This window comes from Oncorhynchus masou, chromosome 23 (assembly GCF_036934945.1).
Source record: "Oncorhynchus masou masou isolate Uvic2021 chromosome 23, UVic_Omas_1.1, whole genome shotgun sequence".
In the NCBI taxonomy this organism is placed as follows: Eukaryota; Metazoa; Chordata; class Actinopteri; order Salmoniformes; family Salmonidae; genus Oncorhynchus; species Oncorhynchus masou.
The window spans coordinates 3,867,545-3,894,421 of NC_088234.1; the positions used below are offsets into that span (position 1 = coordinate 3,867,545).

General features: G+C 46.2%; 1 protein-coding gene across 1 annotated transcript; it reads right to left on the reverse strand.

The window, feature by feature from the left end:
* Window positions 1-18,820: 18,820 nt before the first annotated feature.
* Window positions 18,821-23,028, reverse strand: LOC135511226 (uncharacterized). The gene is made up of 6 exons (XM_064932854.1): window positions 22,992-23,028; window positions 21,865-21,999; window positions 20,237-20,307; window positions 19,941-20,117; window positions 19,719-19,797; window positions 18,821-19,613 (listed from the first exon to the last, which is right to left on the reverse strand). The coding sequence occupies exon 6, from the start codon at window positions 19,436-19,438 to the stop codon at window positions 18,821-18,823; it is 618 nt and encodes a 205-aa protein (XP_064788926.1). The 5' UTR covers window positions 19,439-19,613; window positions 19,719-19,797; window positions 19,941-20,117; window positions 20,237-20,307; window positions 21,865-21,999; window positions 22,992-23,028.
* Window positions 23,029-26,877: the final 3,849 nt, after the last annotated feature.

Genomic DNA, 26,877 nt, shown 5'->3' on the forward strand with positions numbered 1-26,877 from the left:
CACCACACTACCAGGTGGGTGGTATAGAGGAGACAGACCCACTGGTTGCCCTCTAGGTTACAGAGAGCTGGTAGTCCCATCCACCACACTACCAGGTGGGTGGTATAGAGGAGACAGACCCACTGGTTGCCCTCTAGGTTACAGAGAGCTGGTAGTCCCATCCACCACACTACCAGGTGGGTGGTATAGAGGAGACAGACCCACTGGTTGCCCTCTAGGTTACAGAGAGCTGGTAGTCCCATCCACCACACTACCAGGTGGGTGGTATAGAGGAGATGGACCCACTGGTTGTCCTCTAGGTTACTGTTACTGCGACCGGGAGACCCATGGGGTGGCGCACAATTGGCCTAGCGTTGGCCTGCAGGGATGTTCATTGAGCTCTAGCGACTCCTTGTGGCGGACCGGGGTTACACTGGTTGTCCCATCCACCACACTGGTGGGTGATATAGAGGAGACAGACGCCCTCTAGGTTACAGTCGCCAGACTGGTAGTCCCATCCACCACACTACCAGGTTTGCTCCGACACGTCTGTAAGTTGCGTCTGGCTTCCGGGTTGGATGTGCATTGTGTAAAGAAGCAGTGCGCCTTGGTAGGGCGTGTTCCACCACACTACCAGGTGGGTGGTAGGACGCCCATGGCTGCCCTCTAGACCTCCACCACACTCCCACTGGTTGTCCTCTTACAGAGAGCTCCCCAGTCCGTATGCGAGTTTCAGCGATGGGATAACAACCAATTGGATACAATGGAATTGGGTAAAAAAAAAAAAAGTTTTAAAAGGAACATAACATTTGACATACCAATTAGGATCTGGCTAAAAATACTGGAATCTGTTATAGAACCCATTGCCCTTTATGGTTGTGGAGGTCTGGGGTCCGCTCACCAACCAACGATTCACGAAATGGGACAAACACCAAATTGAGACTCTGCATGCAGAATTCTGCAAAAATATCCTCTTGGTAAAATACCAAATAATGCAGCTCATAATTAGGACGATTCCCGCTAATGATTCAAATCCAGAAAATATTTATAATAATAATATAATATATATATATTATAATATAGAATATAATTTAATTCTACAACCTGCTATAACTGATTCGACAAAGCCTTCACCTACGAACCTGGAGAAGAGTCCCCTCAGAGCCCCAGGACAGTAACACAACTAGACACAACCAAATCATGAGAAAACAAAAAGATAATTACTTGACACATTGGAAATAATTAACAAAAAAAACAGAGCAAGCTAGAATGCTATTTGGCCCTAAACAGAGAGTACACAGCGGCAGAATACCTGACCACTGTGACTGACCCAAACTTAAGGAAAGCGTAGCCTTGCTATTGAGAAAGGCCGCCGTAGGCAGACCTGGCTCTCAAGAGAAGACAGGCTATGTGCTCAAAGCCCACAAAATGAGGTGGAAACCGAGCTGCACTTCCTTACCTCTAATGTATGACCATATTAGAGACACATATTTCCCTCAGATTACACAGATACACAAAGAATGAAAGTGAAGGTAAGATACCACAGTGTGACATCACAGTGTGACATCACAGCAGCAAGACGTGTGACCTGTTGCCACAAGAAAAAAGGGGCAACCAGTGAAGAACAACCGACATTGTAAAATTTCAACCCATATTTATCCCTCTGTGAGCTGAAGCACAGCTGGGTCATGCAGCAAGACAATGTTTGGTTGGAGTCATTGCTGCTACAGTAAACTCCTCCACAGAGACGTGAGAGACTGATCCACAACTACAGGAAGTGTTTGGTTGGTCCACAACTACAGGAAGTGGTTGGTTGGAGTCATTGCTGCTACAGTAAACTCCTCCACAGAGACGTGAGAGACTGATCCACAACTACAGGAAGATGTGTGGTTGGTCCACAACTACAGGATGTGTTTGGTTGGTCAACAACTACAGGAAGTGGTTGGTTGAAGTCATTGCTGCTACAGTAAACTCCTCCACAGAGATGTGAGAGACTGATCCACAACTACAGGAAGTGTTTGGTTGGTCAACAACTACAGGAAGTGTTTGGTTGGTCAACAACTACAGGAAGATGTGTGGTTGGTCCACAACTACAGGATGTGTTTGGTTGGTCAACAACTACAGGAAGTGGTTGGTTGGAGTCATTGCTGCTACAGTAAACTCCTCCACAGAGACGTGAGAGACTGATCCACAACTACAGGAAGTGTTTGGTTGGTCAACAACTACAGGACGTGGTTGGTTGGAGTCATTGCAGCTAAAGGAGAACCAGAGATTCAGTGTAAAGGGGGAATTGGGTTTTGCATAACTTTGTTCATGAAATAAACACGTAATTGTTGTGTTATTTGCAACGTCAGGTTGTCTAATATCAGGTTGTTTGGTTGAAGATCTGACAACATTCAGTATCAATATACAAAAATAGAGAAAATCAGAAGGGGGGGGGGGGGCTTTCTCACAGCTCTGTATCGGTCATCAGTCCAAGAGGGTGTCTTGTCCTGCTCCTGCAGTCATCCCACCAGCAACAGAGCATCGGGGTAGGTGCAAGTCTGACATCAATGTGTGCTCAATTACAATTATAATTTAATATGGTCAATTTCAGAACTTGTTATACAACATAAACATAGTGTTGACACCAGTGGCGGCCGTTTACGATTAAGAAGGACGATTCATTTATTTATTAATGAGTCTGGCCTTATTTCTATTACAGCTGACTGTCATTCATATTCACCCAGTTCAATGTAACAGTGATGGGTTTAGATTACTGTCATTCATATTCACCCAGTTCAATGTAACAGTGACAGGTTTAGGTTACTGTCATTCATATTCACCCAGTTCAATGTAACAATGATGGGTTTAGGTTACTGTCATTCACCCAGTTCAATGTAACAGTGATGGGTTTAGGTTACTGTCATTCATATTCACCCAGTTCAATGTAACAGTGATGGGTTTAGGTTACTGTCATTCACCCAGTTCAATGTAACAGTGATGGGTTTAGGTTACTGTCATTCATATTCACCCAGTTCAATGTAACAGTGACAGGTTTAGGTTACTGTCATTCACCCAGTTCAATGTAACAGTGACAGGTTTAGGTTACTGTCATTCATATTCACCCAGTTCAATGTAACAGTGACAGGTTTAGGTTACTGTCATTCATATTCACCCAGTTCAATGTAACAGTGATGGGTTTAGGTTACTGTCATTCATATTCACCCAGTTCAATGTAACAGTGATAGGTTTAGGTTACTGTCATTCATATTCACCCAGTTCAATGTAACAGTGTCATTCATATTCACCCAGTTCAATGTAACAGTGATGGGTTTAGGTTACTGTCATTCATATTCACCCAGTTCAATGTAACAGTGACGGGTTTAGGTTACTGTCATTCATATTCACCCAGTTCAATGTAACAGTGATGGGTTTAGGTTACTGTCATTCATATTCACCCAGTTCAATGTAACAGTGATGGGTTTCGGTTACTGTCATTCATATTCACCCAGTTCAATGTAACAGTGATGGGTTTAGGTTACTGTCTTTCATATTCACCCAGTTCAATGTAACAGTGACAGGTTTAGGTTACTACATGATACTAGAATGTTCCCTGTACCCATCAGAGGTTACTACAAACTAGCCTATTAATTAAAGGTTACAACGTAGGCACACAGGTCGAGAGATAAATTTGAGAAGACAGAGAGTGACACATGGACAGCCCGTGACATTCAATACCGCCTTTGCACACTCTTGCCTGCACCTACCTGAAATAGAGTGTAATCACCTAGAAACATTTTAACCGAATCGACGGAATGAATACACTACCTGATCACACGGAAAGATAACTAACAGTCACGGTGTGCTCCGTAGGCGTTCGTAAACGCGTTGCGTTCAGAGCGCACCGTGGTCGCTCTGGCCCAGGAGGTTGATCCTCACGACGGATGTCAAAAGCACCCAAGCTAACTGGCCAACATTGACTATCTACATCCAGACACATAATGAGAGAACACCTCACTCGGGACCATTTGACTCGCCCTGGCAGATCCGGTTAGGCTGTTTTCGTGTTATTCCGAGCGTTGGTGACACCGGGCATATTCAACCGGCGTTGAGTGACGAGAGTGCCCTTAACTCAGAGTAGACCGCTAGACGGACTTTTACGCGATATATACGCTATATAAACCATTTTGTTTGTTGTGTGTATAATTCATTCTCGCATCTATGCTCTCTCTTAATAACCTTTTCCCTTTGCTTGTGGAGTTCTGATCAAATTACGACTGCCTGGGACCAGCTGTGTGGTTGGTTTTGACACTTATGTAGGTGACAATATAACAGATTATGACCGTATCATACCGCACTATGACGCTGGTCTTACCCACTTTTGTTAATGGTCTATTTCAGTTGTTTTGGCAAAGTTAACATATGTTTCCTACGCTAATAAAGCCCTTTTGAATTTAGCGTGAACAAGAGTAGCCATATTCCCGAGTGGCGCAGCGGTCTAAAGACACTGCGTCTCAGTGTTAGAGGCACCCTGGTTCGAATCCAGGCTGTATCACAACCGGCCGTGATTGGGAGTCCCCTAGGGCGGAACACCATAGGTCCAGCGTCCTCCGTGTTTGGCCGTCATTGTAAATAAGAAGTTGTTCTTGACTGGACTTGCCTAGTTTAAACAAAGGCTACATATTAAAAACCGCTTACCTGTTGGTTGATCACTGTTGCCAACATTTTAATTCCATGTTGAATTGATTAGAAATGTCCCGCAACACACCGCGCCGTTTCTGCTTCGAATGACCGAGAACCAAGCGACAGGTGTTTAACGGCTGTTGACCAACCTCATAAAAAAAACTGTCATCAAAATGTCAAATCGTTGTATGCTATGTAGCAATGTCACATAATTGTATTACATTTTTAGACAGAGACTTTATTTTAATAAGCCCACTTGTTTTCCTTCAACAACAATACAAAGCGAGCAAGTAATATAATACGACACGTCCCTTCAGATATTCTAATAACCGTGTCCATCCCGAAAACACTCAAGAAACCATCTGAATCTCATTTTAATGTAGAACGGGTTTATTGACCGACTGTGTAACCTGAACTAATGCTCATTTATTGCGTGACATAACGGCTCGATTGACCAACAGTGTAAACTGAACTAATGCTAACATTGTTACCAGTGAAAATTACAACTGAAAAACACATCAAAAAAAAGGTCAAGTGTAACACAAATCTACTCCACAGTGTCAAAACCAAAATGTGTTCCCCTTTAAAACCATTTCACAGAACAGTACCAACGCCTGTCTGTGTCTCTGTGTGAAAACAAGTGTCACTGCTGTTGAATAAGTGGTACAACCATGAGCAGGGAGCTACTGTCTGGCCCTCGGGGGGGGGGGTTACAACCATGAGCAGTGTGCTACTGTCTGGCCCTCGGGGGGGGGGGGAGGGGTTACAACCATGAGCAGGGTGCTACTGTCTGGCCCTCGGGGGGGGGGGGGTTACAACCATGAGCAGTGATGGCTATTGAAGGAGATACATGAAGGATAATATTACCAGGCAACCAGACCTGCTTTAGGTGACTAGCCATCTGGCCTGAAGCAATAATCAACTTGGCTACTTACTGCAGGACAAGGAGTACAAGCAAAGTAAGAATCCAGGCGAAGTAAAACGTTGTCTATGCATCACCGTTAAAAACTATACAACAACATTACGTATAGCATTTAAGAGAACATACAAGGTGTATATATATATATAAAAAATTAAATAAAAACATCAGGAAAGTACAAACATGTGTAGACTGGACTGTTCCCTGGTTTCTACATCCTATAAGTAGGTCTTCTTCTCTCCTCTCATCCTCAGGGAAAGGACAGGTGAGTCAGTCTTTAGGAAAACACCCGAGCCCTATTCACTAGAATAACACCCCCCAGGTGAGTCTGTCTTTAGGAAAACACCCGAGCCCTATTCACTAGAATAACACCCCCCAGGTGAGTCTGTCTTTAGGAAAACACCCGAGCCCTATTCACTAGAATAACACCCCCAGGTGAGTCTGTCTTTAGGAAAACACCCGAGCCCTATTCACTAGAACAACACCCCCCCAGGTGAGTCTGTCTTTAGGAAAACACCCGTAGCCCTATTCACTAGAACAACACCCCCAGGTGAGTCTGTCTTTAGGAAAACACCCCCAGAGCCCTATTCACTAGAACAACACCCCCAGGTGAGTCTGTCTTTAGGAAAACACCCGAGCCCTATTCACTAGAATAACACCCCCCAGGTGAGTCTGTCTTTAGGAAAACACCCGAGCCCTATTCACTAGAATATCACCCCCCAGGTGAGTCTGTCTTTAGGAAAACACCCGAGCCCTATTCACTAGAACAACACCCCCCAGGTGAGTCTGTCTTTAGGAAAACACCCGAGCCCTATTCACTAGAATAACACCCCCCAGGTGAGTCTGTCTTTAGGAAAACACCCGAGCCCTATTCACTAGAATAACACCCCCCAGGTGAGTCTGTCTTTAGGAAAACACCCGAGCCCTATTCACTAGAATAAAACCCCCAGGTGAGTCTGTCTTTAGGAAAACACCCGAGCCCTATTCACTAGAATAACACCCCCAGGTGAGTCTGTCTTTAGGAAAACACCCGTGCCCTATTCACTAGAATAACACCCCCAGGTGAGTCTGTCTTTAGGAAAACACCCGAGCCCTATTCACTAGAATAACACCCCCAGGTGAGTCTGTCTTTAGGAAAACACCCGAGCCCTATTCACTAGAACAACACCCCCAGGTGAGTCTGTCTTTAGGAAAACACCATTATTCACTAGAATAACACCCCCAGGTGAGTCTGTCTTTAGGAAAACACCCGATTCACTAGAATAACACCCCCAGGTTCTGTCCTTAGGAAAACACCCGACCTATTCACTAGAATAACACCCCCAGGTGAGTCTGTCTTTAGGAAAACACCCTATTCACTAGAATAACACCCCCAACCTGCACCAAGAATCACCCCCAGGTGAGTCTGTCTTTAGGAAAACACCCGAGCCCTATTCACTAGAATAACACCCCCAGGTGAGTCTGTCTTTAGGAAAACACCCAGCCCTATTCACTAGAACAACACCCCCCTGAGTCTGTCTTTAGGAAAACACCCGAGCCCTATTCACTAGAACAACACCCCCCAGGTGAGTCTGTCTTTAGGAAAACACCTGAGCCCTATTCACTAGAATACTCACCCCCAGGTGAGTCTGTCTTTAGGAAAACACCCGAGCCCTATTCACTAGAATACCACCCCCAGGTGAGTCTGTCTTTAGGAAAACACCGCCCTATTCACTAGAACAACCTCCCCAGGTGAGTCTGTCTTTAGGAAAACACCCGAGCCCTATTCACTAGAACGGTGAGTCTGTCTTTAGGAAAACACCCGAATGCCCTATTCACTAGAATAACACCCCCAGGTGAGTCTGTCTTTAGGAAAACACCGAGCCCTATTCACTAGAATAACACCCCCAGGTGAGTCTGTCTTTAGGAAAACACCCGAGCCCTATTCTAGGAAACACACCCAGTTGTGAGTCTGTGTGTTGGAAAACACCCAGAGCCCTATTCACTAGAATAACACCCCCAGGTGAGTCTGTCTTTAGGAAAACACCCGTGCCCTATTCACTAGAATAACACCCCCAGGTGAGTCTGTCTTTAGGAAAACACCCGACCAGTCCTAAAGTTTGGACATTCTACTCAGAATAACACCCCCAGGTGAGTTTTCTTTAGTAAAACTGTGTCTTTCACTAGAAGACCTAACAATGTGAACTTGTCAAAATAAATGTAATTAAAATAAAAACAGTCGTTGTCCTTTTCCATTGCAAAACGTCTGCAATGTTTTTGAAACGGTGTGCACCAATGAATATGGGTGAGGGGGTTGTCCAAATACTCTGATTGGACAAGACAGGGTTAAGAAACATAACCCCAGTTGGACAGCTGGTATGTTCCGTGTTCACCCCCTCTGATTCTGAGTTGGTATGTTCCATTGTTCTGTCACCCCCTGACGGGTACAGATCTAGAATCAGTTTTTCCTCCCCAAATACTAACCTTCAACCATTAGTGGTCTTGTAACCTGCACCAAGATCAGAGTCTCGGGGCAACGTCACGCTGCTCCGTTTCTCACAGTGGAGCTCAGGATGAGGTTATTGGAGTTGGAGCTCCCACCCTCTGGCACCTCTTCCTTCTTCTCAGTCACGACCCCCTTCTCTCCTCCCTCCTCTCCTCCAGTTGACTCATTCTCCTGCGAACCTCCTGCAGCACCTCTCCTCTCCTCTTCTGTTTCTCCCTCCATCTCTCCACCCTCTCCTCCTCCTCCCGCTCTTTCTCCTCCAGGAGCGAGCGGAGGAACTCGGGGCTGATGACGTTATCCTTGTCGTTCCAATGGAATGCGTTGTAGAGCATCGATGCCTTGTCCATCACGTCCTGGTTCTGTGCGCAGCTGTGTGCCTGGTTCTGTCCATCAGCTCCTGGTTACTGCAAGCACAGTTGTGGTCAGGTGTGTGTGTGGTTATGTATCTGTCAGGTGTGTGTGTGTGTGTAGTTATTGGATGTACAGAACCAGTCTACTCATTCAAGGGGCCTTTTATTTGTACTGTGTCTTCACTATTATTCTACAATGTAGAAAAGTCAAAATAAAGAAAAACCCTGGAATGAGTAGGTGTTCTAAAACTTTTGACTGGTTCTGTACGTCAGCTGTGTGCCCGGTTCTGTACGTCAGCTGTGTGCCCGGTTCTGTACGTCAGATTCTGTGCGCGGTTCTGTACGTCAGCTGTGTGCCCGGTTCTGTACGTCAGCTGTGTGCCCGGTTCTGTACGTCAGCTGTGTGCCCGGTTCTGTACGTCAGCTGTGTGCCCGGTTCTGTACGTCAGCTGTGTGCCCGGTTCTGTACGTCAGCTGTGTGCCCGGTTCTGTACGTCAGCTGTGTGCCCGGTTCTGTACGTCAGCTGTGTGCCCGGTTCTGTACGTCAGCTGTGTGCCCGGTTCTGTACGTCAGCTGTGTGCCCGGTTCTGTACGTCAGCTGTGTGCCCGGTTCTGTACGTCAGCTGTGTGCCCGGTTCTGTACGTCAGCTGTGTGCCCGGTTCTGTACGTCAGCTGTGTGCCCGGTTCTGTACGTCAGCTGTGTGCCCGGTTCTGTACGTCAGCTGTGTGCCCGGTTCTGTACGTCAGCTGTGTGCCTGGCGCTGTTCGGAAAGTGTTCAGATCCCTAGACTTTTTCAACATTTAGTTAAATTCTGGCCTTATTCCAAAATTGATTACTTAAAACATTTTCTTCAAGCTTCACACGATACTCCATAATGACAAAGCGAAAACTGGTTTAGACATTTTTGAAAATGTCTTAAAAGTAAAACAGAAAAACCTTATTTACATAAGTATTCAGACCCTTTGCTGTGAGACTCGACATTGAGCTCAGGTGCATCCTGTTTCCACTGATCATCCTTGAGATGTTTCTACAACTTGATTGGAGTCCACCTGTGGTAAATTCAATTGATTGGACATGATTTGGAAAGTCACACACCTGTCTATATAAAGTCCCACAGTTGACAGGTGCATATCAGAGCAAAAACAAAACCATGAGGTCGAAGTAATTGTTTTTAGAGCTCAAAGACAGGATTGTGTCGAGGCGCAGATCTGGGGAAGGGTACCAAAACATTTCTGCAGAACTGAAGGTCCAAGAACACAGTGGCCTCCATCATTCTTAAATGGAAGAAGTTTGGAACCACCAAGACTCTTCCTAGAGCTGGATGCCCGGCCAAACTGAGCAATCAGGGGAGAAGGGCTTTGGTCAGGGAGGTGACCAAGAACCTGATGGTCACTCCGACAGAGCTCCAGAGTTCCTCTGTGGAGATGGGAGAACCTTCCAGAAGGACAACCATCTCTGCAGCACTCCACCAAACAGGCCTTTATGGTAGAGTGGCCAGACGGAAGCCACTCATCAGTAAAAGGCACATGACAGCCCGCTTGGAGTTTGCCAAAAGGCACCTAAAGACTCTCAGAACATGAGAAAGAAGATTCTCTGGTCTGATGAAACCAAGTTTGAACACTTGGTCCTGAACGCCAAGCTTCACGTCTAGAGGAAACCTGGCACCATCCCTACGGTGAAGCCTGGTGGAGGCAGCATCATGCTGTGGGGATGTTTTTCAGCGGCAGGGACTGGGAGACTAGTCAGGATCGAGGGAAAGATTAACAGAGCAAAGTATAGAGAGATCCTGGATGAAAACCTGCTCCAGAGCGCTCAGGACCTCAGACTGGGGCGAAGGTTCACCTTCCAACAGGACAAAGACCTTAAGCACACAGCCAAGACAATGCAGGAGTGGCTTCAGGACAAGTCTCTGAATGTCATTGAGTGGCCGCGCCAGAGGCCCGACTTGAACCCGATCGAACATCTCTGGAGAGACCTGAAAATAGCTGTGCAGCGATGCTCCCCATCCAACCTGACAGAGCTTGAGAGGATCTGCAGAGAAGAATAGAAGAAACTCCCCAAATAGAGGAGTCTGAAGACTTTGAATTTGTAATAAATTTGCAAAAATTCTAAAAACAGATTTTTTGCTTTGTCATTATGGGGTATTGTGTGTAGATTGCCGAGGAACATGTTTAATCCATAACGTAACAAAGGGGTCTGGGTACTTTCCGAAAGCACTAAGTCAGGTGTTTGAGTGGATGTTGATGATAGCAGTCGTACCTTTCTGAGCGTAGTGATGAGTTCACTATGTCTCTGGACGTGTTGTGATGTTACATAGACCATACTGAGTTGGTCCAGCGCTGTCAGACACTTACTAATGTCCTGAGAGACAAACAGAGACACACAGAGACAAAGAGCGAGACGGTGAGAAAGAGAGACGTTATATAGACCATAGTGAGTTGGTTCAGGACTATCAGATGGGGGTAAACGGTTAGACTTCTCAAATAGATCAAAGGTTGTGCGCGTGACTCACAGGGTTGTCCGTCTTCAGAGAGATGCGTATGTCTCCGTGTATACGGTGCAGGGTGGAGTCCGTTAGACTGAAAGATTCTTTAGTGGTATGTAGCTTAGACAAGCTGTCTGTTTTCTGGCCGTCCCCTGGTACACCTCTCCTGGCACAGACAAGACAACCAATGGTTAGTTATGACAGGTACAGGGCAGCCAGGTAGATAAAAGACAGTTACAGGGCAGACAGGTAGACTGGTAGATAAAAGACAGTTACAGGGCAGACAGGTAGATAAGACAGTTACAGGGCAGACAGGTACAGGGCAGCCAGGTAGATAAAAGACAGGTACAGGGCAGCCAGGTAGATAAAAGACAGGTACAGGGCAGACAGGTAGGACAGACGGGTACAGGGCAGCCAGGTAGATAAAAGACAGGTACAGGGCAGACAGGTAGATAAAAGACAGGTACAGGGCAGACAGGTAGATAAGACAGTTACAGGGCAGACAGGTACAGGGCAGACAGGTAGATAAGACAGGTACAGGGCAGCCAGGTAGATAAAAGACAGGTACAGGGCAGCCAGGTAGATAAAAGACAGGTACAGGGCAGACAGGTAGGACAGACGGGTACAGGGCAGCCAGGTAGATAAGACAGGTACAGGGCAGACAGGTAGATAAGACAGGTACAGGGCAGACAGGTAGGACAGACGGGTTATTCATTCCTGTACTCACTGAGGTGATTTAGGCTCCTCCTCCTGTCGCCTCCTTCCTTTTCTGTCTCCAGTTTCTTGGCTTCGGACTTCGTAGCCTCCGCCCGGGTCGAGTCGGGCTTCGTAGCCTCCGCCCGGGTCGAGTCGGGCTTCGTAGCCGCCGCCCGGGTCGAGTCGGGCTTCTTAGCCTCCGCTGATTTCTTGCTCTCCACTTTCTTCTCCATCTTTTGTTCAGGTTTCTTACATTCAGTTTTTTTGCCTTCCAATTTTTTTACTTCTGTTTTCTTCCTGTCCGTTGCCTTTCCGCCTGTTGTCTTGTTGCCTGCTGTCTTGCTGCCTGCTGTCTTGTCGCCTGTTGTCTTGCTGCCTGCTGTCTTGCCGCCTGCTGTCTTGCCGCCTGCTGTCTTGCCGCCTGCTGTCTTGCCGCCTGCTGTCTTGCCGCCTGTTGTCTTGTCGCCTGCTGTCTTGCTGCCTGCTGTCTTGCTGCCTGCTGTCTTGTCGCCTGCTGTCTTGCTGCCTGCTGTCTTGCTGCCTGCTGTCTTGTCGCCTGCTGTCTTGCTGCCTGCTGTCTTGTCGCCTGCTGTCTTGCTGCCTGTTGTCTTGTCGCCTGCTGTCTTGCTGCCTGCTGTCTTGTCGCCTGCTGTCTTGCTGCCTGTTGTCTTGTCGCCTGCTGTCTTGCTGCCTGTTGTCTTGTCGCCTGCTGTCTTGCTGCCTGTTGTCTTGTCGCCTGCTGTCTTGCTGCCTGTTGTCTTGTCGCCTGCTGTCTTGCTGCCTGCTGTCTTGTCGCCTGCTGTCTTGCTGCCTGCTGTCTTGTCGCCTGCTGTCTTGCTGCCTGCTGTCTTGTCGCCTGCTGTCTTGCTGCCTGCTGTCTTGTCGCCTGCTGTCTTGCTGCCTGCTGTCTTGCTGCCTGCTGTCTTGTCGCCTGCTGTCTTGCCGCTGTCTTGCTGCCTGCTGTCTTGCCGCCTGCTGTCTTGCCGCCTGTGTCTTTCTGCTGTCTTTCCGCCTGCTGTCTTTCCGCCTGCTGTCTTACTCGCTGTTTTTCTGTCCCTTTTCTGCCCGCCTGTCTTTCTACTCTTCTTCTCTTCAGCTTTCTTCCCTCCAGCTCCATTTTTCCTGATGAAAGGGGGGGAGTAGATTATTTCAGAGCAGTGTAGTCACGAGGTGAGTGTGTGTAGTCACGAGGTGAGTGTGTGTAGTCACGAGGTGAGTGTGTGTAGTCACGAGGTGAGTGCTCACGGGGTCCGTGTAGGTTTAAAGCTCTGTCTTCTCAGGCCCTTCCTTCTCGTGAGAAGTCCTTGTAGAGACTTCAGGACACTCTCTCTCCTGGCCGCCAGACGCCGCCGACGCTGCACACACACACAGGATGTGATTTCACTAACAGGATATTACATCACTATCAATCTTCACTAATATTGGACAGTTGGCCTGGTCTGCATTTCAAACGACACTCTATATAGTTAAAAGTAGGGATAGATAGAGAACGAGTGTTGCACGGTGTACCCAAACTTCTGTACTTCCACACTAGAACATGAAAAACGGTTCGCTACTAAAATTTGTGTTACTTTCGGTACTTCTGCCAAAAGTGTCTCAAAGATCAAGCCTGTATATCAGCATAGCCGACCTCTTATAGCCTGCACCCTGTCTGCTCCACTAACTCCCTGCTAGCCTGGGCTGTATCATGTTAGCTCCACTAACTCACTGCTAGCCTGTACTGGGAGTCTGGACTGCATCATGTTACCTCCACTAACTCACTGCTAGCCTGGGGAGGCTGGGCTGTATCATGTTAGTTCCACTAACTCACTGCTAGCCTGGGAGTCTGGGCTGCATCATGTTAGCTCCACTAACTCACTGCTAGCCTGGGAGCCTGGGCTGCATCATGTTAGCTCCACTAACTCACTGCTAGCCTGTACTAGGAGTCTGGGCTGCATCATGTTAGCTCCACTAACTCACTGCTAGCCTGGGAGTCTGGGCTGCATCATGTTAGCTCCACTAACTCACTGCTAGCCTGGGAGTCTGGGCTGTATCATGTTAGCTCCACTAACTCACTGCTAGCCTGGGAGTCTGGGCTGTATCATGTTAGCTCCACTAACTCACTGCTAGCCTGGGAGTCTGGGTTGCATCATGTTAGCTCCACTAACTCACTCACTGCTAGCCTGGGAGTCTGGGCTGCATCATGTTAGCTCCACTAACTCACTCACTGCTAGCCTGGGAGTCTGGGCTGTATCATGTTAGCTCCACTAACTCACTCACTGCTAGCCTGGGAGTCTGGGCTGTATGTTAGCTCCACTAACTCACTGCTAGCCTGTACTGGGAGTCTGGACTGCATCATGTTAGCTCCACTAACTCACTGCTAGCTGTACTGGGAGTCTGGACTGCATCATGTTAGCTCTACTAACTCACTGCTAGCCTGGGAGTCTGGGCTGCATCATGTTAGCTCCACTAACTCACTGCTAGCCTGTACTGGGAGTCTGGACTGCATCATGTTAGCTCCACTAACTCACTGCTAGCCTGGGAGTCTGGACTGCATCATGTTAGCTCCACTAACTCACTGCTAGCCTGTACTGAGAGTCTGGACTGCATCATGTTAGCTCCACTAACTCACTGCTAGCCTGGGAGTCTGGACTGTATCATGTTAGCTCCACTAACTCACTGCTAGCCTGGGAGTCTGGACTGCATCATGTTAGCTCCACTAACTCACTGCTAGCCTGGGAGTCTGGGCTGCATCATGTTAGCTCCACTAACTCACTGCTAGCCTGGGAGTCTGGGCTGCATCATGTTAGCTCCACTAACTCACTGCTAGCCTGGGAGTCTGGGCTGCATCATGTTAGCTCCACTAACTCACTGCTAGCCTGGGAGTCTGGGCTGCATCATGTTAGCTCCACTAACTCACTGCTAGCCTGGGAGTCTGGGCTGCATCATGTTAGCTCCACTAACTCACTCACTGCTAGCCTGGGAGTCTGGGCTGTATCATGTTAGCTCCACTAACTCACTCACTGCTGGGAGTCTGGGCTGTATCATGTTAGCTCCACTAACTCACTGCTAGCCTGGGAGTCTGGGCTGTATCATGATAGCTCCACTAACTCACTGCTAGCCTGGGAGTCTGGGCTGTATCATGATAGCTCCACTAACTCCCACTGCTAGCCTGGGAGTCTGGGCTGTATCATGTTAGCTCCACTAACTCACTCACTGCTAGCCTGGGAGTCTGGGCTGTATCATGATAGCTCCACTAACTCACTGCTAGCCTGGGAGTCTGGGCTGCATCATGTTAGTTCCACTAACTCCCTGCTAGCCTGGGCTGTATCATGTTAGCTCCACTAACTCACTGCTAGCCTGTACTGGGAGTCTGGACTGCATCATGTTAGCTCCACTAACTCACTGCTAGCCTGGGCTGGGCTATCATGTTAGCTCCACTAACTCACTGCTAGCCTGGGAGTCTGGACTGCATCATGTTAGCTCCACTAACTCCCTGCTAGCCTGGGAGTCTGGGCTGTATCATGATAGCTCCACTAACTCCCTGCTAGCCTGGGAGTCTGGGCTGTATCATGATAGCTCCACTAACTCACTGCTAGCCTGGGGAGTCTGGACTGCATCATGTTAGCTCCACTAACTCACTGCTAGCCTGGGCTCTATCATGTTAGCTCCACTAACTCACTGCTAGCCTGTACTGGGAGTCTGGACTGCATCATGTTAGCTCCACTAACTCACTGCTAGCCTGGGAGTCTGGGCTGCATCATGTTAGCTCCACTAACTCACTGCTAGCCTGGGAGTCTGGGCTGCATCATGTTAGCTCCACTAACTCACTGCTAGCCTGGGAGTCTGTTGCATCATGTTAGCTCCACTAACTCACTGCTACCTGCTAGCCTGGGAGTCTGGGCTGCATCATGTTGGATCAGACAACTCAGTATCTGGTGTGGATCAGACAACTGGGTCAGTATCTGGTGTGGATCAGACAACCCAGTCAGTATCTGTGTGGATCAGACAACTCAGTATCTGCTGTGGATCAGCCTGTCAGTATCTGGGCTCAGACAACCCAGTCAGTGTGTATCAGACAACCCAGTCAGTATCTGGTGTGGATCAGACAACCCAGTCAGTATCTGGTGTGGATCTGAAAACATCATGTGTGACCACCATTTGCCTCATGCAGCGTGACACACTGCTTCACATAGAGTTGATCAGGCTGCATTATGGCCTTGGAATGCTCCAACTAACTCACTTCAATGGCTGGGAGTCTGGCAGGAACTGGAACACGCTGTTAGCTCCACCAACTCCCAAACTGCTCAATTGGTGACATGTCTGGTGAGTATGCATCCATGGAAGAACTCCATTTTCACTCAATGTGTAGCCTGGCGACATGGGCTGCATTATCATACTGAAACATGAGGTGATGGCGGTGGATGAACCGCTCCACCTCAGGATCTCCGTAACTCACTCACTGCTAGCCTGGGAGTCTGTCAGCATCATGTTGGAGCTCCACTAACCCACTCACTGCTAGCCGCCGCCCACACGACATCATACAGTGGTCTGGGTTATAAGGCCGGTGGACGTTCATCAAAACGTATTGGAGCGGCTTATGGTAGAGAAATGAACATTAAATTATTTGGCAACAACTCTGGTGGACATTCCTGAAGGATCTGCAAACTCCCACAACTCGAGACATCTGTCTTGTGTTGTGGGACAAAACTGACATTTTAAGAGTAGCCATTGTCCCCAGTATCTGGTGTGGAATCAGCTTCTTGGTATAACACAGTCAGTATCTCTCACTAACAGGGATGTAAACAAACAAGAAAGACATTTTTTGTGCATCCAGAAGTTTTCAGGGATATTTTTATTTCAGCATCTGGGACCAACACTTTTTACATGTTGCATTTATATTTTTTGTTCAGTTGATTTAGGCTGTTTATGATTATGGCCTGTTATTGAATGTTGTCCAACTCCTCTTTAATGTCTGATATTGAAAGTTGGCAGGAACTGGAACACGCTGTTGTACACGTCGAGCCAGAGCATCCCCAGTGAACATGCTCAATTGGTGACATTCTGTGAGTATGCAGGCCATGGAAGAACAGGAGCTGATTTTAGCTTCCAGTGATATTGAATTCAAGATCCTTGAGCAGGAGCATGGGGCCAGTGATATTGAATTCAAGATGGCCACTGAAACATGAGGTGATGTCGGTGGATGAATTCGCAACGATAAAGGAGCCTCAGGATCAAGATGGCCAACGATAACAGGAGCTGAGTTTACCTGTCCAGTGATATTGAATTCAAGATGGCCATCGATAAAGGAGCTGAGTTTACCTGTCCAGTGATTTGTTGATCTGAACAGGAGCTGAGTTTACCTGCCCAGTGATATTGAATTCAAGATGGCCAACGATAGAGCAGGAGCTGAGTTTACCTGTCCAGTGATATTGAATTCAAGTGGCCAACAAACAGGAGCTGAGTTTACCTGTCCAGTGATATTGAATTCATGGCATAGAGCAGGAGCTGAGTTTACCTGTCCAGTGATATTGAATTCAAGATGGCCAACGATAGAGCAGGAGCTGAGTTTACCTGTCCAGTGATATTGAATTCAAGATGGCCAACGGTATTGAGCAGGAGCTGAGTTTACCTGTCCAGTGATATTGAATTCAAGATGGCCAACGATGAGCAGGAGCAACTCTGTCCAGTGGACATTCCTGAAGTCAGGAGCTGAGTTTACCAGTGATATTGAATTCAAGATGGCCAACGACAGAGCAGGAGACATTTACCTGTCCAGTGATATTGAATTCAAGATGGGACAAAAGCAGGAGCATTTTACCTGTCCAGTGATATTGAATTCAAGATGGCCAACAGAGCACTAGGTTTACCTGTCCAGTGAATGAATTCAAGATGTTTAATCAGAGCAGGAGCTGAGTTTACCTGTCCAGTGATATAACAAGATGGCCTGATTGGGAAGAAGCTGATTCTTACCTGTCCAGTGATATTGAACAAACAAGAAAGACATAAGTCCAGTTATTTGTGCATCCAGAGCTGAGTTTACCTGTCCAGTGATATTTTTCAAGATGGCCAACGATTCAGGAGCTCAGTTTAAATAAATTCAAGATGGCCAACGATTGAACAGGAGCAGTTTACCTGTCCAGTGATATTGAATTCAAGATGGCATTTAACAGGAGCTGAGTTTACCTGTCCAGTGATATTGAATTCAAGATGGCCAACGATTGAACAGGAGCTGTTTACCTGTCCAATATTGAATTCAAGATGGCCAACGATAAGCAGGAGCTGAGTTTACCTGTCCAGTGATATTGAATTCAAGATGGCCAACGATAGAGCAGGAGCTGAGTTTACCTGTCCAGTGATATTGAATTCAAGATGGCCAACGATAGAGCAGGAGCTGAGTTTACCTGTCCAGTGATATTGAATTCAAGATGGCCAACGATAGAGCAGGAGCTGAGTTTACCTGTCCAGTGATATTGAATTCAAGATGGCCAACGATAGAGCAGGAGCTGAGTTTACCTGTCCAGTGATATTGAATTCAAGATGGCCAACGATAGAGCAGGAGCTGAGTTTACCTGTCCAGTGATATTGAATTCAAGATGGCCAACGATTGAGCAGGAGCTGAGTTTACCTGTCCAGTGATATTGAATTCAAGATGGCCAACGATAGAGCAGGAGCTGAGTTTACCTGTCCAGTGATATTGAATTCAAGATGGCCAACGATAGAGCAGGAGCTGAGTTTACCTGTCCAGTGATATTGAATTCAAGATGGCCAACGATAGAGCAGGAGCTGAGTTTACCTGTCCAGTGATATTGAATTCAAGATGGCAACGATAGAGCAGGAGCTGAGTTTACCTGTCCAGTGATATTGAATTCAAGATGGCCAACGACAGAGCAGGAGCTGAGTTTTACCTGTCCAGTGATATTGAATTCAAGATGGAGCAGGAGCTGAGACCTGTCCATGATATTGAATTCAAGATGGCCAGATAGAGCAGGAGCTGAGTTTACCTGTCCAGTGATATTGAATTCAAGATGGCCAACGGGATTGAACAGGAGCTGAGTTTACCTGTCCAGTGGATCCAGTGCCATTCTGGGACTTTGTCTAATATGCCATCTTTTGTTGCCGTGGTATCGGGTATCATTTTCCTATCAAATATCGTGACTGTATCAGTATTGTAATACCCCTGATATTAGGGTCAACATTCTAGTATGGTGACAATGCTGTAGGGAATAGGGGGCCATTTGGGACCTGTCAGAGAGCACTCACTCTTCATCCTGACCAGGACTGATCTCTGTGACAGTATCGGTCTCCTCCTCTTCGTTCCCCTTCACTGCTACCCCAGCCTCCTCCTCTTCGTTCCCCTTCACTGCTACCCCAGCCTCCTCCTCTTCGATCCCCTTCACTGCTACCCCAGCCTCCTCCTCTTCGTTCCCCTTCACTGCTACCCCAGCCTCCTCCTCTTCGTTCCCCTTCACTGCTACCCCAGCCTCCTCCTCTTCGTTCCCCTTCACTGCTACCCCAGCCTCCTCCTCTTCGTTCCCCTTCACTGCTACCCCAGCCTCCTCCTCTTCGTTCCCCTTCACTGCTACCCCAGCCTCCTCCTCTTCGATCCCCTTCACTGCTACCCCAGCCTCCTCCTCTTCGATCCCCTTCACTGCTACCCCAGCCTCCTCCTCTTCGTTCCCCTTCACTGCTACCCCACTCTCCTCTTCGTTCCCCTTCACTGCTAACCCAGCCTCCTCGTTCACCTTCACTGCTACCCCACCCTCCTCTTCGTTCCCCTTCACTGCTACCCCACCCTCCTCCTCTTCGTCCCCCTTCTTAACCTCTTCCTTGTGGATTACTTGTTTGTCTGTTTCTAAACTTTCCACCTTCCTCATCTTCCTGACTTCAATCTTTCCCTCTTCAACACCAACTTCCTTTATCTTCTCTCCCTCGTCATCCTTTTTCCTCTTCCTCCCTCTACTCTCCTCCTGTTTTTTCTCTCTTCTGTGGTCTTCTCGCTCTTTTGAGTGGACGAGCTTTTCTCCTCCGTCAATCTAGTCTTCTTGCTGGCTGTGGAGACCAAAACAGGGCGGCCATTTTAGAATGCCTGTCCCATGACACCACATTGATATGACTGATACAAAATGGCTGACAGATAGTGGCAATGTTCTTTACCTGGTGGGATTACAGCTGAACTGGCCGGGGCTGTCTTGTGCCCTTGGACAGGCTCGTCCTGGGAAGAATGCATTCCGATCTAATGACACGAATAGCAGAGGTTATTCGTCTTTAAATCGATTTATAAACACGTTTATACACTGGTAATTAAAAATCTTTTATACTTCTATGTTCGACAGATAAATGTTAAGTTCAGAAACATTGGTGCGTTCCCCCCCATACCTTTTTCCTTTTCTCAGCTCTTGTGTTGGCCGGCGTGTCGGTTCTCTGTCGACCGTCGGCAGATGTTTTTCTGTTTCCCGGTAACGCCTTGTTTCCCGGTAACGCCTTGTTTCCCGGTAACGCCTTGTTTCCCGGGGCCATCACTGCCTTGATAGTCTTTGCTTGTGTTTTAGGGGCCTGTTTAAGGGAGGTGGACATCTCTGTAAGTTGAAGTTTAAAAATATATATATATTATATAAATTATTTTCTACTATTATATAGCTACTGTCTGTATCACAGCCGGACCGTTGACTCACTTTGACCGGTGCACATGTCTTGGACGGGTCTGGCTTTTCCACTTGCTCTTTTTAGCTGGGGTAACACCCACCTGTTTCAGACAGAGAAACAGAGAAACAGCTGGGGTAACACCCACCTGTTTCAGACAGAGAAACAGAGACTGAGCTGAGAGAGAGCTCTTTTTTAGCTGGGGTAACACCCACCTGTTTCAGACAGAGAAACAGAGACTGAGCTGAGAGAGAGAGCTCTTTTTTAGCTGGGGTAACACCCACCTGTTTCAGACAGAAAAACAGAGACTGAGCTGAGAGAGAGAGAGACATTCCAATTCACTACATAGAGAGAGGTGTGAGAAAGAGAGAGAGAGTGTGAGAGAGAGTGTGAGAAAGAGAGAGAGAGTGTGAGAGAGAGAGAGAGAGTGTGAGAAAGAGAGAGAGAGAGTGTGAGAAAGAGTGTGAGAGAGAGTGTGAGAGAGAGTGTGAGAGAGAGTGTGAGAGAGAGTGTGAGAGAGAGTGTGAGAGAGAGTGTGAGAGAGTGTGAGAGAGAGTGTGAGAGAGAGTGTGAGAGAGAGTGTGAGAGAGAGAGAGTGTGAGAAAGAGTGAGAGAGAGTGTGAGAAAGAGAGTGAGAGAGTGTGAGAGAGAGTGAGAGAGAGAGTGTGAGAAAGAGAGTGAAAAGAGAGAGAGAGTGTGAGAAAGAGAGTGTGAGAAAGAGAGAGTGTGAGAAAGAGTGTGAGAAAGAGAGAGAAGAGAGTGTGAGAGAGTGAGAGAGAGAGTGTGAGAGAGAGAGTGTGAGAGAGAGAGTGAGAGAGTGTGAGAAAGAGAGTGAGAGAGTGTGAGAGAGAGAGTGAGAGAGAGAGAGTGTGAGAGAGAGAGTGTGAGAGAGAGAGTGTGAGAGAGAGTGTGAGAGAAAGAGAGAGAGTGTGAGAGAAAGAGAGAGAGTGTGAGAGAGAGAGTGTGAGAAAGAGAGAGAGAGTGTGAGAGAGAGAGTGTGAGAGAGAGTGTGAGAAAGAGAGTGAGAAAGAGAGAGAGAAAGAGAGAGAGTGTGAGAGAGAGTGTGAGAAAGAGAGAGAGTGTGAGAAAGAGAGAGAGTGTGAGAAAGAGAGAGAGAGAGTGAGAGAAAGAGAGAGAGAGTGAGAGAAAGAGAGTGTGAGAAAAGAGAGAGAGTGTGAGAAAGAGAGAGAGTGAGAGAAGAGAGAGAAAGAGAAAGAGAGAGAAGAGAGAAAGAGAGAGAGAAAAGAGAGAGAGAGAGAAAGAGAGAGAGAGAGAGTGTGAGAAAGAGAGAAAGAGAGTGTGTGAGAAAGAGAGTGTGAGAAAGAGAGTGTGAGAAAGAGAGTGTGAGAAAGAGTGTGAGAAAGAGAGTGTGAGAAAGAGAAGTGAGAAAGAGAGAAAGAGAAAGAGAGAGAGAGAAAGAGAGAGTGAGAAAGAGAGTGTGAGAAAGAGAGTGTGAGAAAGAGAGAAAGAGTGAGAAAGAGAGAGAGAAAAGAGAGAGAAAGAGAGTGTGAGAAAGAGAGTGAGAAAGAGAGAAAGAAAGAGAGAAAGAGTGAGAAAGAGAGAGAGAAAGAGAGAGAGAGAAAGAGAGTGTGAGAAAGAGTGTGAGAAAGAGAGAGAGTGTGAGAAAGAGAGAGAGAGTGTGTGTGTGTGTCCTCCTCACCTTCTGTTTACTGCATACTCTAGAGTGTTCTCTATCTCCCACATTCCCTCTGTGAAACCTCTAATGCGCACTCCTTTCCCATATCTGCCCTTGTTCCCTACGTAGGTCACTATATTTTCAGTGGGTATGGATGCTCTGGGAACGACAGAAGAAGAAGAAGACAGGGAAGGAAAGGAGGACAGGAAGGAAGCCTTCCTCTACTCGGTCCACAAACAAGAACAGAATGACAGAAACCATCGAATCCCCATTCTGGTCCTCTATCAGACACAGTCAGTACTAAACCAATCAACACTTCCAATTGGAGACGACTAGCATGTAATAATCATGATAAATTATAATAATGATAATAAATCATAATATGAGAATAATAATAAATAATGTTTTTTTAAACAATGATAATTAATAATGAGACAATAATAAATAACAATGATAAATAATGATAATAAATAATTCATAACGATAATAATAAATATTGATAAATGCTGTTTATTTATTTTTAAATTAATAATAACAATGATTAATAACAATAATGATTACAAATAATAATAATAACAATGATCATTAATAATAATAAATAATTATGTTATTGGAGTAACTATTAAAACATATTCCCATCCCTGGGTCGCTCGTCTTTTCAGTTCACGACTATCAAACACTCAAACGGGACCGTTCCATCTCTTCATTCAAAGACTCAGTCATCTTACTGACTGCTGTGGCTGCTTTGTGTAATGTATTGTGGTCTCTACCTTCTTAACCTTTGTGCTGTTGTCTGGGCCAAATAATGTTTTTACCATGTTTTGTGCTGCTACCATGTTGTGCTGCTACCGTGTTGCTGTTAGGTTGTGTTGCTGCCATGTTGTGCTGCTGCCTTGCTATGTTGTTGTTTTCGATCTCTTTTATGTGATGTGTGTTTTGTCCTATATTTATATTTTATTTATTGAAAATAAGAATTTGTTCTTAACCGACTTGCCCAGTTAAATAAAACTTAAATAAAACGTTTAAAAAAGCTGCATCAGTAAATCAGCTGTGGTCTGGAAGGAAGGATAGGGAAGGAAGGATAGGAAGGAAACAGGACAGGAAGGAAAGGACAGGAAGGAAGCCTCAAACACAGACACTCCATACTTTACGTCTGGTGAGTTCCAAAGAAAAAAACACTGGAACCTTTTATCTTCTTCCATCTGAGGACAAACACAGACACTCCATCACAAACACAGACACTGTTTATCCATCTGTAGGACAAACACAGATCTCTGTAGGACAAACACAGACACTGTTTATCCATCTGTAGGACAAACACAGACACTGTTTATCCATCTGTAGGACAAACACAGACACTGTTTATCCATCTGTAGGACAAACACAGACACTGTTTATCCATCTGTAGGACAAACACAGACACTGTTTATCCATCTGTAGGACAAACACAGACACTGTTTATCCATCTGTAGGACAGAAACACAGACACTGTTTATCCATCTGTAGGACAGAAACACAGACACTGTTTATCCATCTGTAGGACAGACAAATCCATCAGACACACTGTTTATCCATCTGTAGGACAAACACAGACACTGTTTATCCATCTGTAGGACAAACACAGACACTGTTTATCCATCTGTAGGACAAACACAGACACTGTTTATCCATCTGTAGGACAAACACAGACACTGTTTATCCATCTGTAGGACAAACACAGACACTGTTTATCCATCTGTGTTTATCCATCTGTAGGACAAATCACTGTAGGACAGACACTACCATCCATCCATCTGTAGGACAGAAACACAGACACTGTTTATCCATCTGTAGGACAAACACAGACACTGTTTATCCATCTGTAGGACAAACACAGACACTGTTTATCCATCTGTAGGACAAACACATCCATCTGTAGGACACACTATTTATCCATCCATCTGTAGGACAAACACAGACAGACTATTTATCCATCTGTAGGACAAACACAGACACTGTTTATCCATCTGTAGGACAAACACTCCATCCATCCATCTGTAGGACAAACACAGTAGGACAGACACTACCATCCATCTGTTTATCCATCTGTAGGACAAACACAGACACTGTTTATCCATCTGTAGGACAAACACAGACACTGTTTATCCATCTGTAGGACAAACACTACAGACATCCATCTGTAGGACAGACACTACCATCCATCTGTAGGACAGACACTACCATCCATCTGTAGGACAGACACTACCATCCATCTGTAGGACAGACACTACCATCCATCTGTAGGACAGACACTACCATCCATCTGTAGGACAGACACTACCATCCATCTGTAGGACAGACACTACCATCCATCTGTAGGACAGACACTACCATCCATCTGTGGGACAGACACTACCATCCATCTGTGGGACAGACACTACCATCCATCTGTGGGACAGACACTACCATCCATCTGTAGGACAGACACTACCATCCATCTGTAGGACAGACACTACCATCCATCTGTAGGACAGACACTACCATCCATCTGTAGGACAGACACTACCATCCATCTGTAGGACAGACACTACCTGTTATCCATCTGTAGGACAGACACTACCATCCATCTGTAGGACAGACACTACCATCCATCTGTAGGACAGACACTGTTTATCCATCTGTATCTGTAGGAGAAATCCATCTGTAGGACAGACACTGTTTATCTATCCATCTGTAGGACAGAAATCATCTGTAGGACAGACACTGTTTATCCATCTGTAGGAGAAACATCTGTAGGACAGACACTGTTTATCTATCTGTAGGAGAAATCATCTGACACTGTTTATCCATCTGTATCTCCATCTGTAGTAGGAGAAACAAACACTACTCCATCTGTGGGATCTCCATCTGTAGGAGACAACATCCATCTGTGGGACAGACACTACTATCTGTAGGAGAAACACAGACACTGTTTATCTATCTGTAGGAGAAACAGACACTATCGTCTGTCTCAACCATCTTCCTCTCCTGAGCCCGTTGGGGATTTGCAGTAACGAGACAAAATCATAACTAGTAAAACGTGGTCAAATACAAAAGGTTTGTCAACTACACAGGGCATCAGCAGACAGTCGGTGTGTGTGTGTGTGTGTGTGTTAGACTCACCCTGGCCGGCCAATGGGGGAAGCCCCTCATCTTGGCGAAGACCAAGTCCCCTGGTTGGAACCCATCTGCTGCCTTGCCTGGCATCCTGCTGCAGCACTCCTTCTCATACTGTGGAGAGGAGGGAGATAAAGGTCGCCCCGATAGAGATCAGCTGACAGGACAGACACAGCGCTAAACACGAGTGGAGGAGAACAACTTAGAGAATAGTAGAGAAATGATCATTAAATTATCTGGCAACAGCTCTGTTGGACATTCTTGCAATCAGCATGCCAATTGCACACTCCCTCAACTTGAGACATGTGACAATGCATTGTGACAAAAATTCATATTTTAGAGTGGCCCATTACTGTCCCCAGCATAACAGTTTAGCTTCCGTCCCTCTCCTCGCCCCGCCCCTACCTGGGCGTGAACCAGGGACCCTCTGCACACATCAACAACAGTCACCCACGAAGCGTTGTTACCCATCGCTCCACAAAAGTCCCTTGCAGAGCAAGGAGAACCACTACTTCAAGGTCTCAGAGTGAGTGACGTCACCGATTGAAAACACTATTAGCGCGCACCTTGCTAAGTAACTAGTCATGGTTACACCAGCACAAGGTGCACCTATGTAATGATTATGCCTATTAATCGGCTTCCTTATAAGCCACACCGGGTGGATGGATTATCTTGGCAAAGGAGAAATGCTCACTGACAGGGATGTAAACAAATTTGTGCAAAATTTCATAGTAATAAGCTTTTTGTAGAAAAGAAAATATAGAAAATGTCTGGAATCTTCTATTTCAGCTCATGAAACATGGGACCAACACTTTACATGCTGCCTTTATATTCGTGTTCAGTCTACGTCCGGACTCATTATCAAATACACTTCTCAAAACATAAGTCACTTTGGTATTACGTTTATTTTGATTGGCGATTTTCTACATTTATCAAAAGTCCCATTTAAGTGGCCTGATTTCAGATGCACGCATCTGTCCATTTAAAGCAGGATTACTAGGGGGAAAAAAACGTTCTGGCAAAGCATGTAAACGTTAACTAACTATTACATCAATCTGACTGCCCAAAATAATTGCATTGTCGTGTGCATGTAAGCGTACTCATTGACACTCAGAGTATTGGGAGGCTTGGGCGCCATTTGTCGCAAAGTGAGAACACGATCCACCAGCCAAACAAACACCCTTCCCTCCCTCCACCAGTTAGCGAGAACAACGAAGCTATGCAATGGTCAGTCAATAACATGTTTATGTGGCTGCCTTCATATTACACCCTCGTAGACTGACACGTTTCATAGCTCGGAGCTCATAAATGTGCTTGATTCTTTCGCGTCGTTTTGCTATATATTAGATCATGTTTACAACGAGGCTATCTATTATAACTAGCACGCCGAGTCATTGAAAACGGAACTCCGTTGTATCTTTTCTCCGTTGTTAGATTGATAACTTTGACACACAATAATGCATTGTAGCTAGACAGTCTAGTTACAAAATAATAAAAATAATATGCATGCGTATTGTTAAAATGTCTTACCAGAAAACAAGTGGCCCCGAGTTGTAAAGGCGTGTGCCTGTGACTCGCAGCAGGAATTGAATGTAACTCAGTGTGAAGTTAGCTACAATAACAAACAACCGGGGAAATATGTGGTTCGACTTCAAAATAAAAGTTTCCACCTTGAAATCGATTCAAAAACGCATACAAATAGTGGAATCATGACACATTTGGACGAATTCATTCTAAAATAGTTTGGAATGTTGTTAGAAATATATATATTTTAAAATACAATAATTAATTTGACACAAAACAGTATACATCTGTTGAAATATGTAGATTTATTAGACTTGTAAATTGCATTGTGGGCCATACTTCAATATGTTGCTAGCTTCACACAGGTCTCACTCCCGC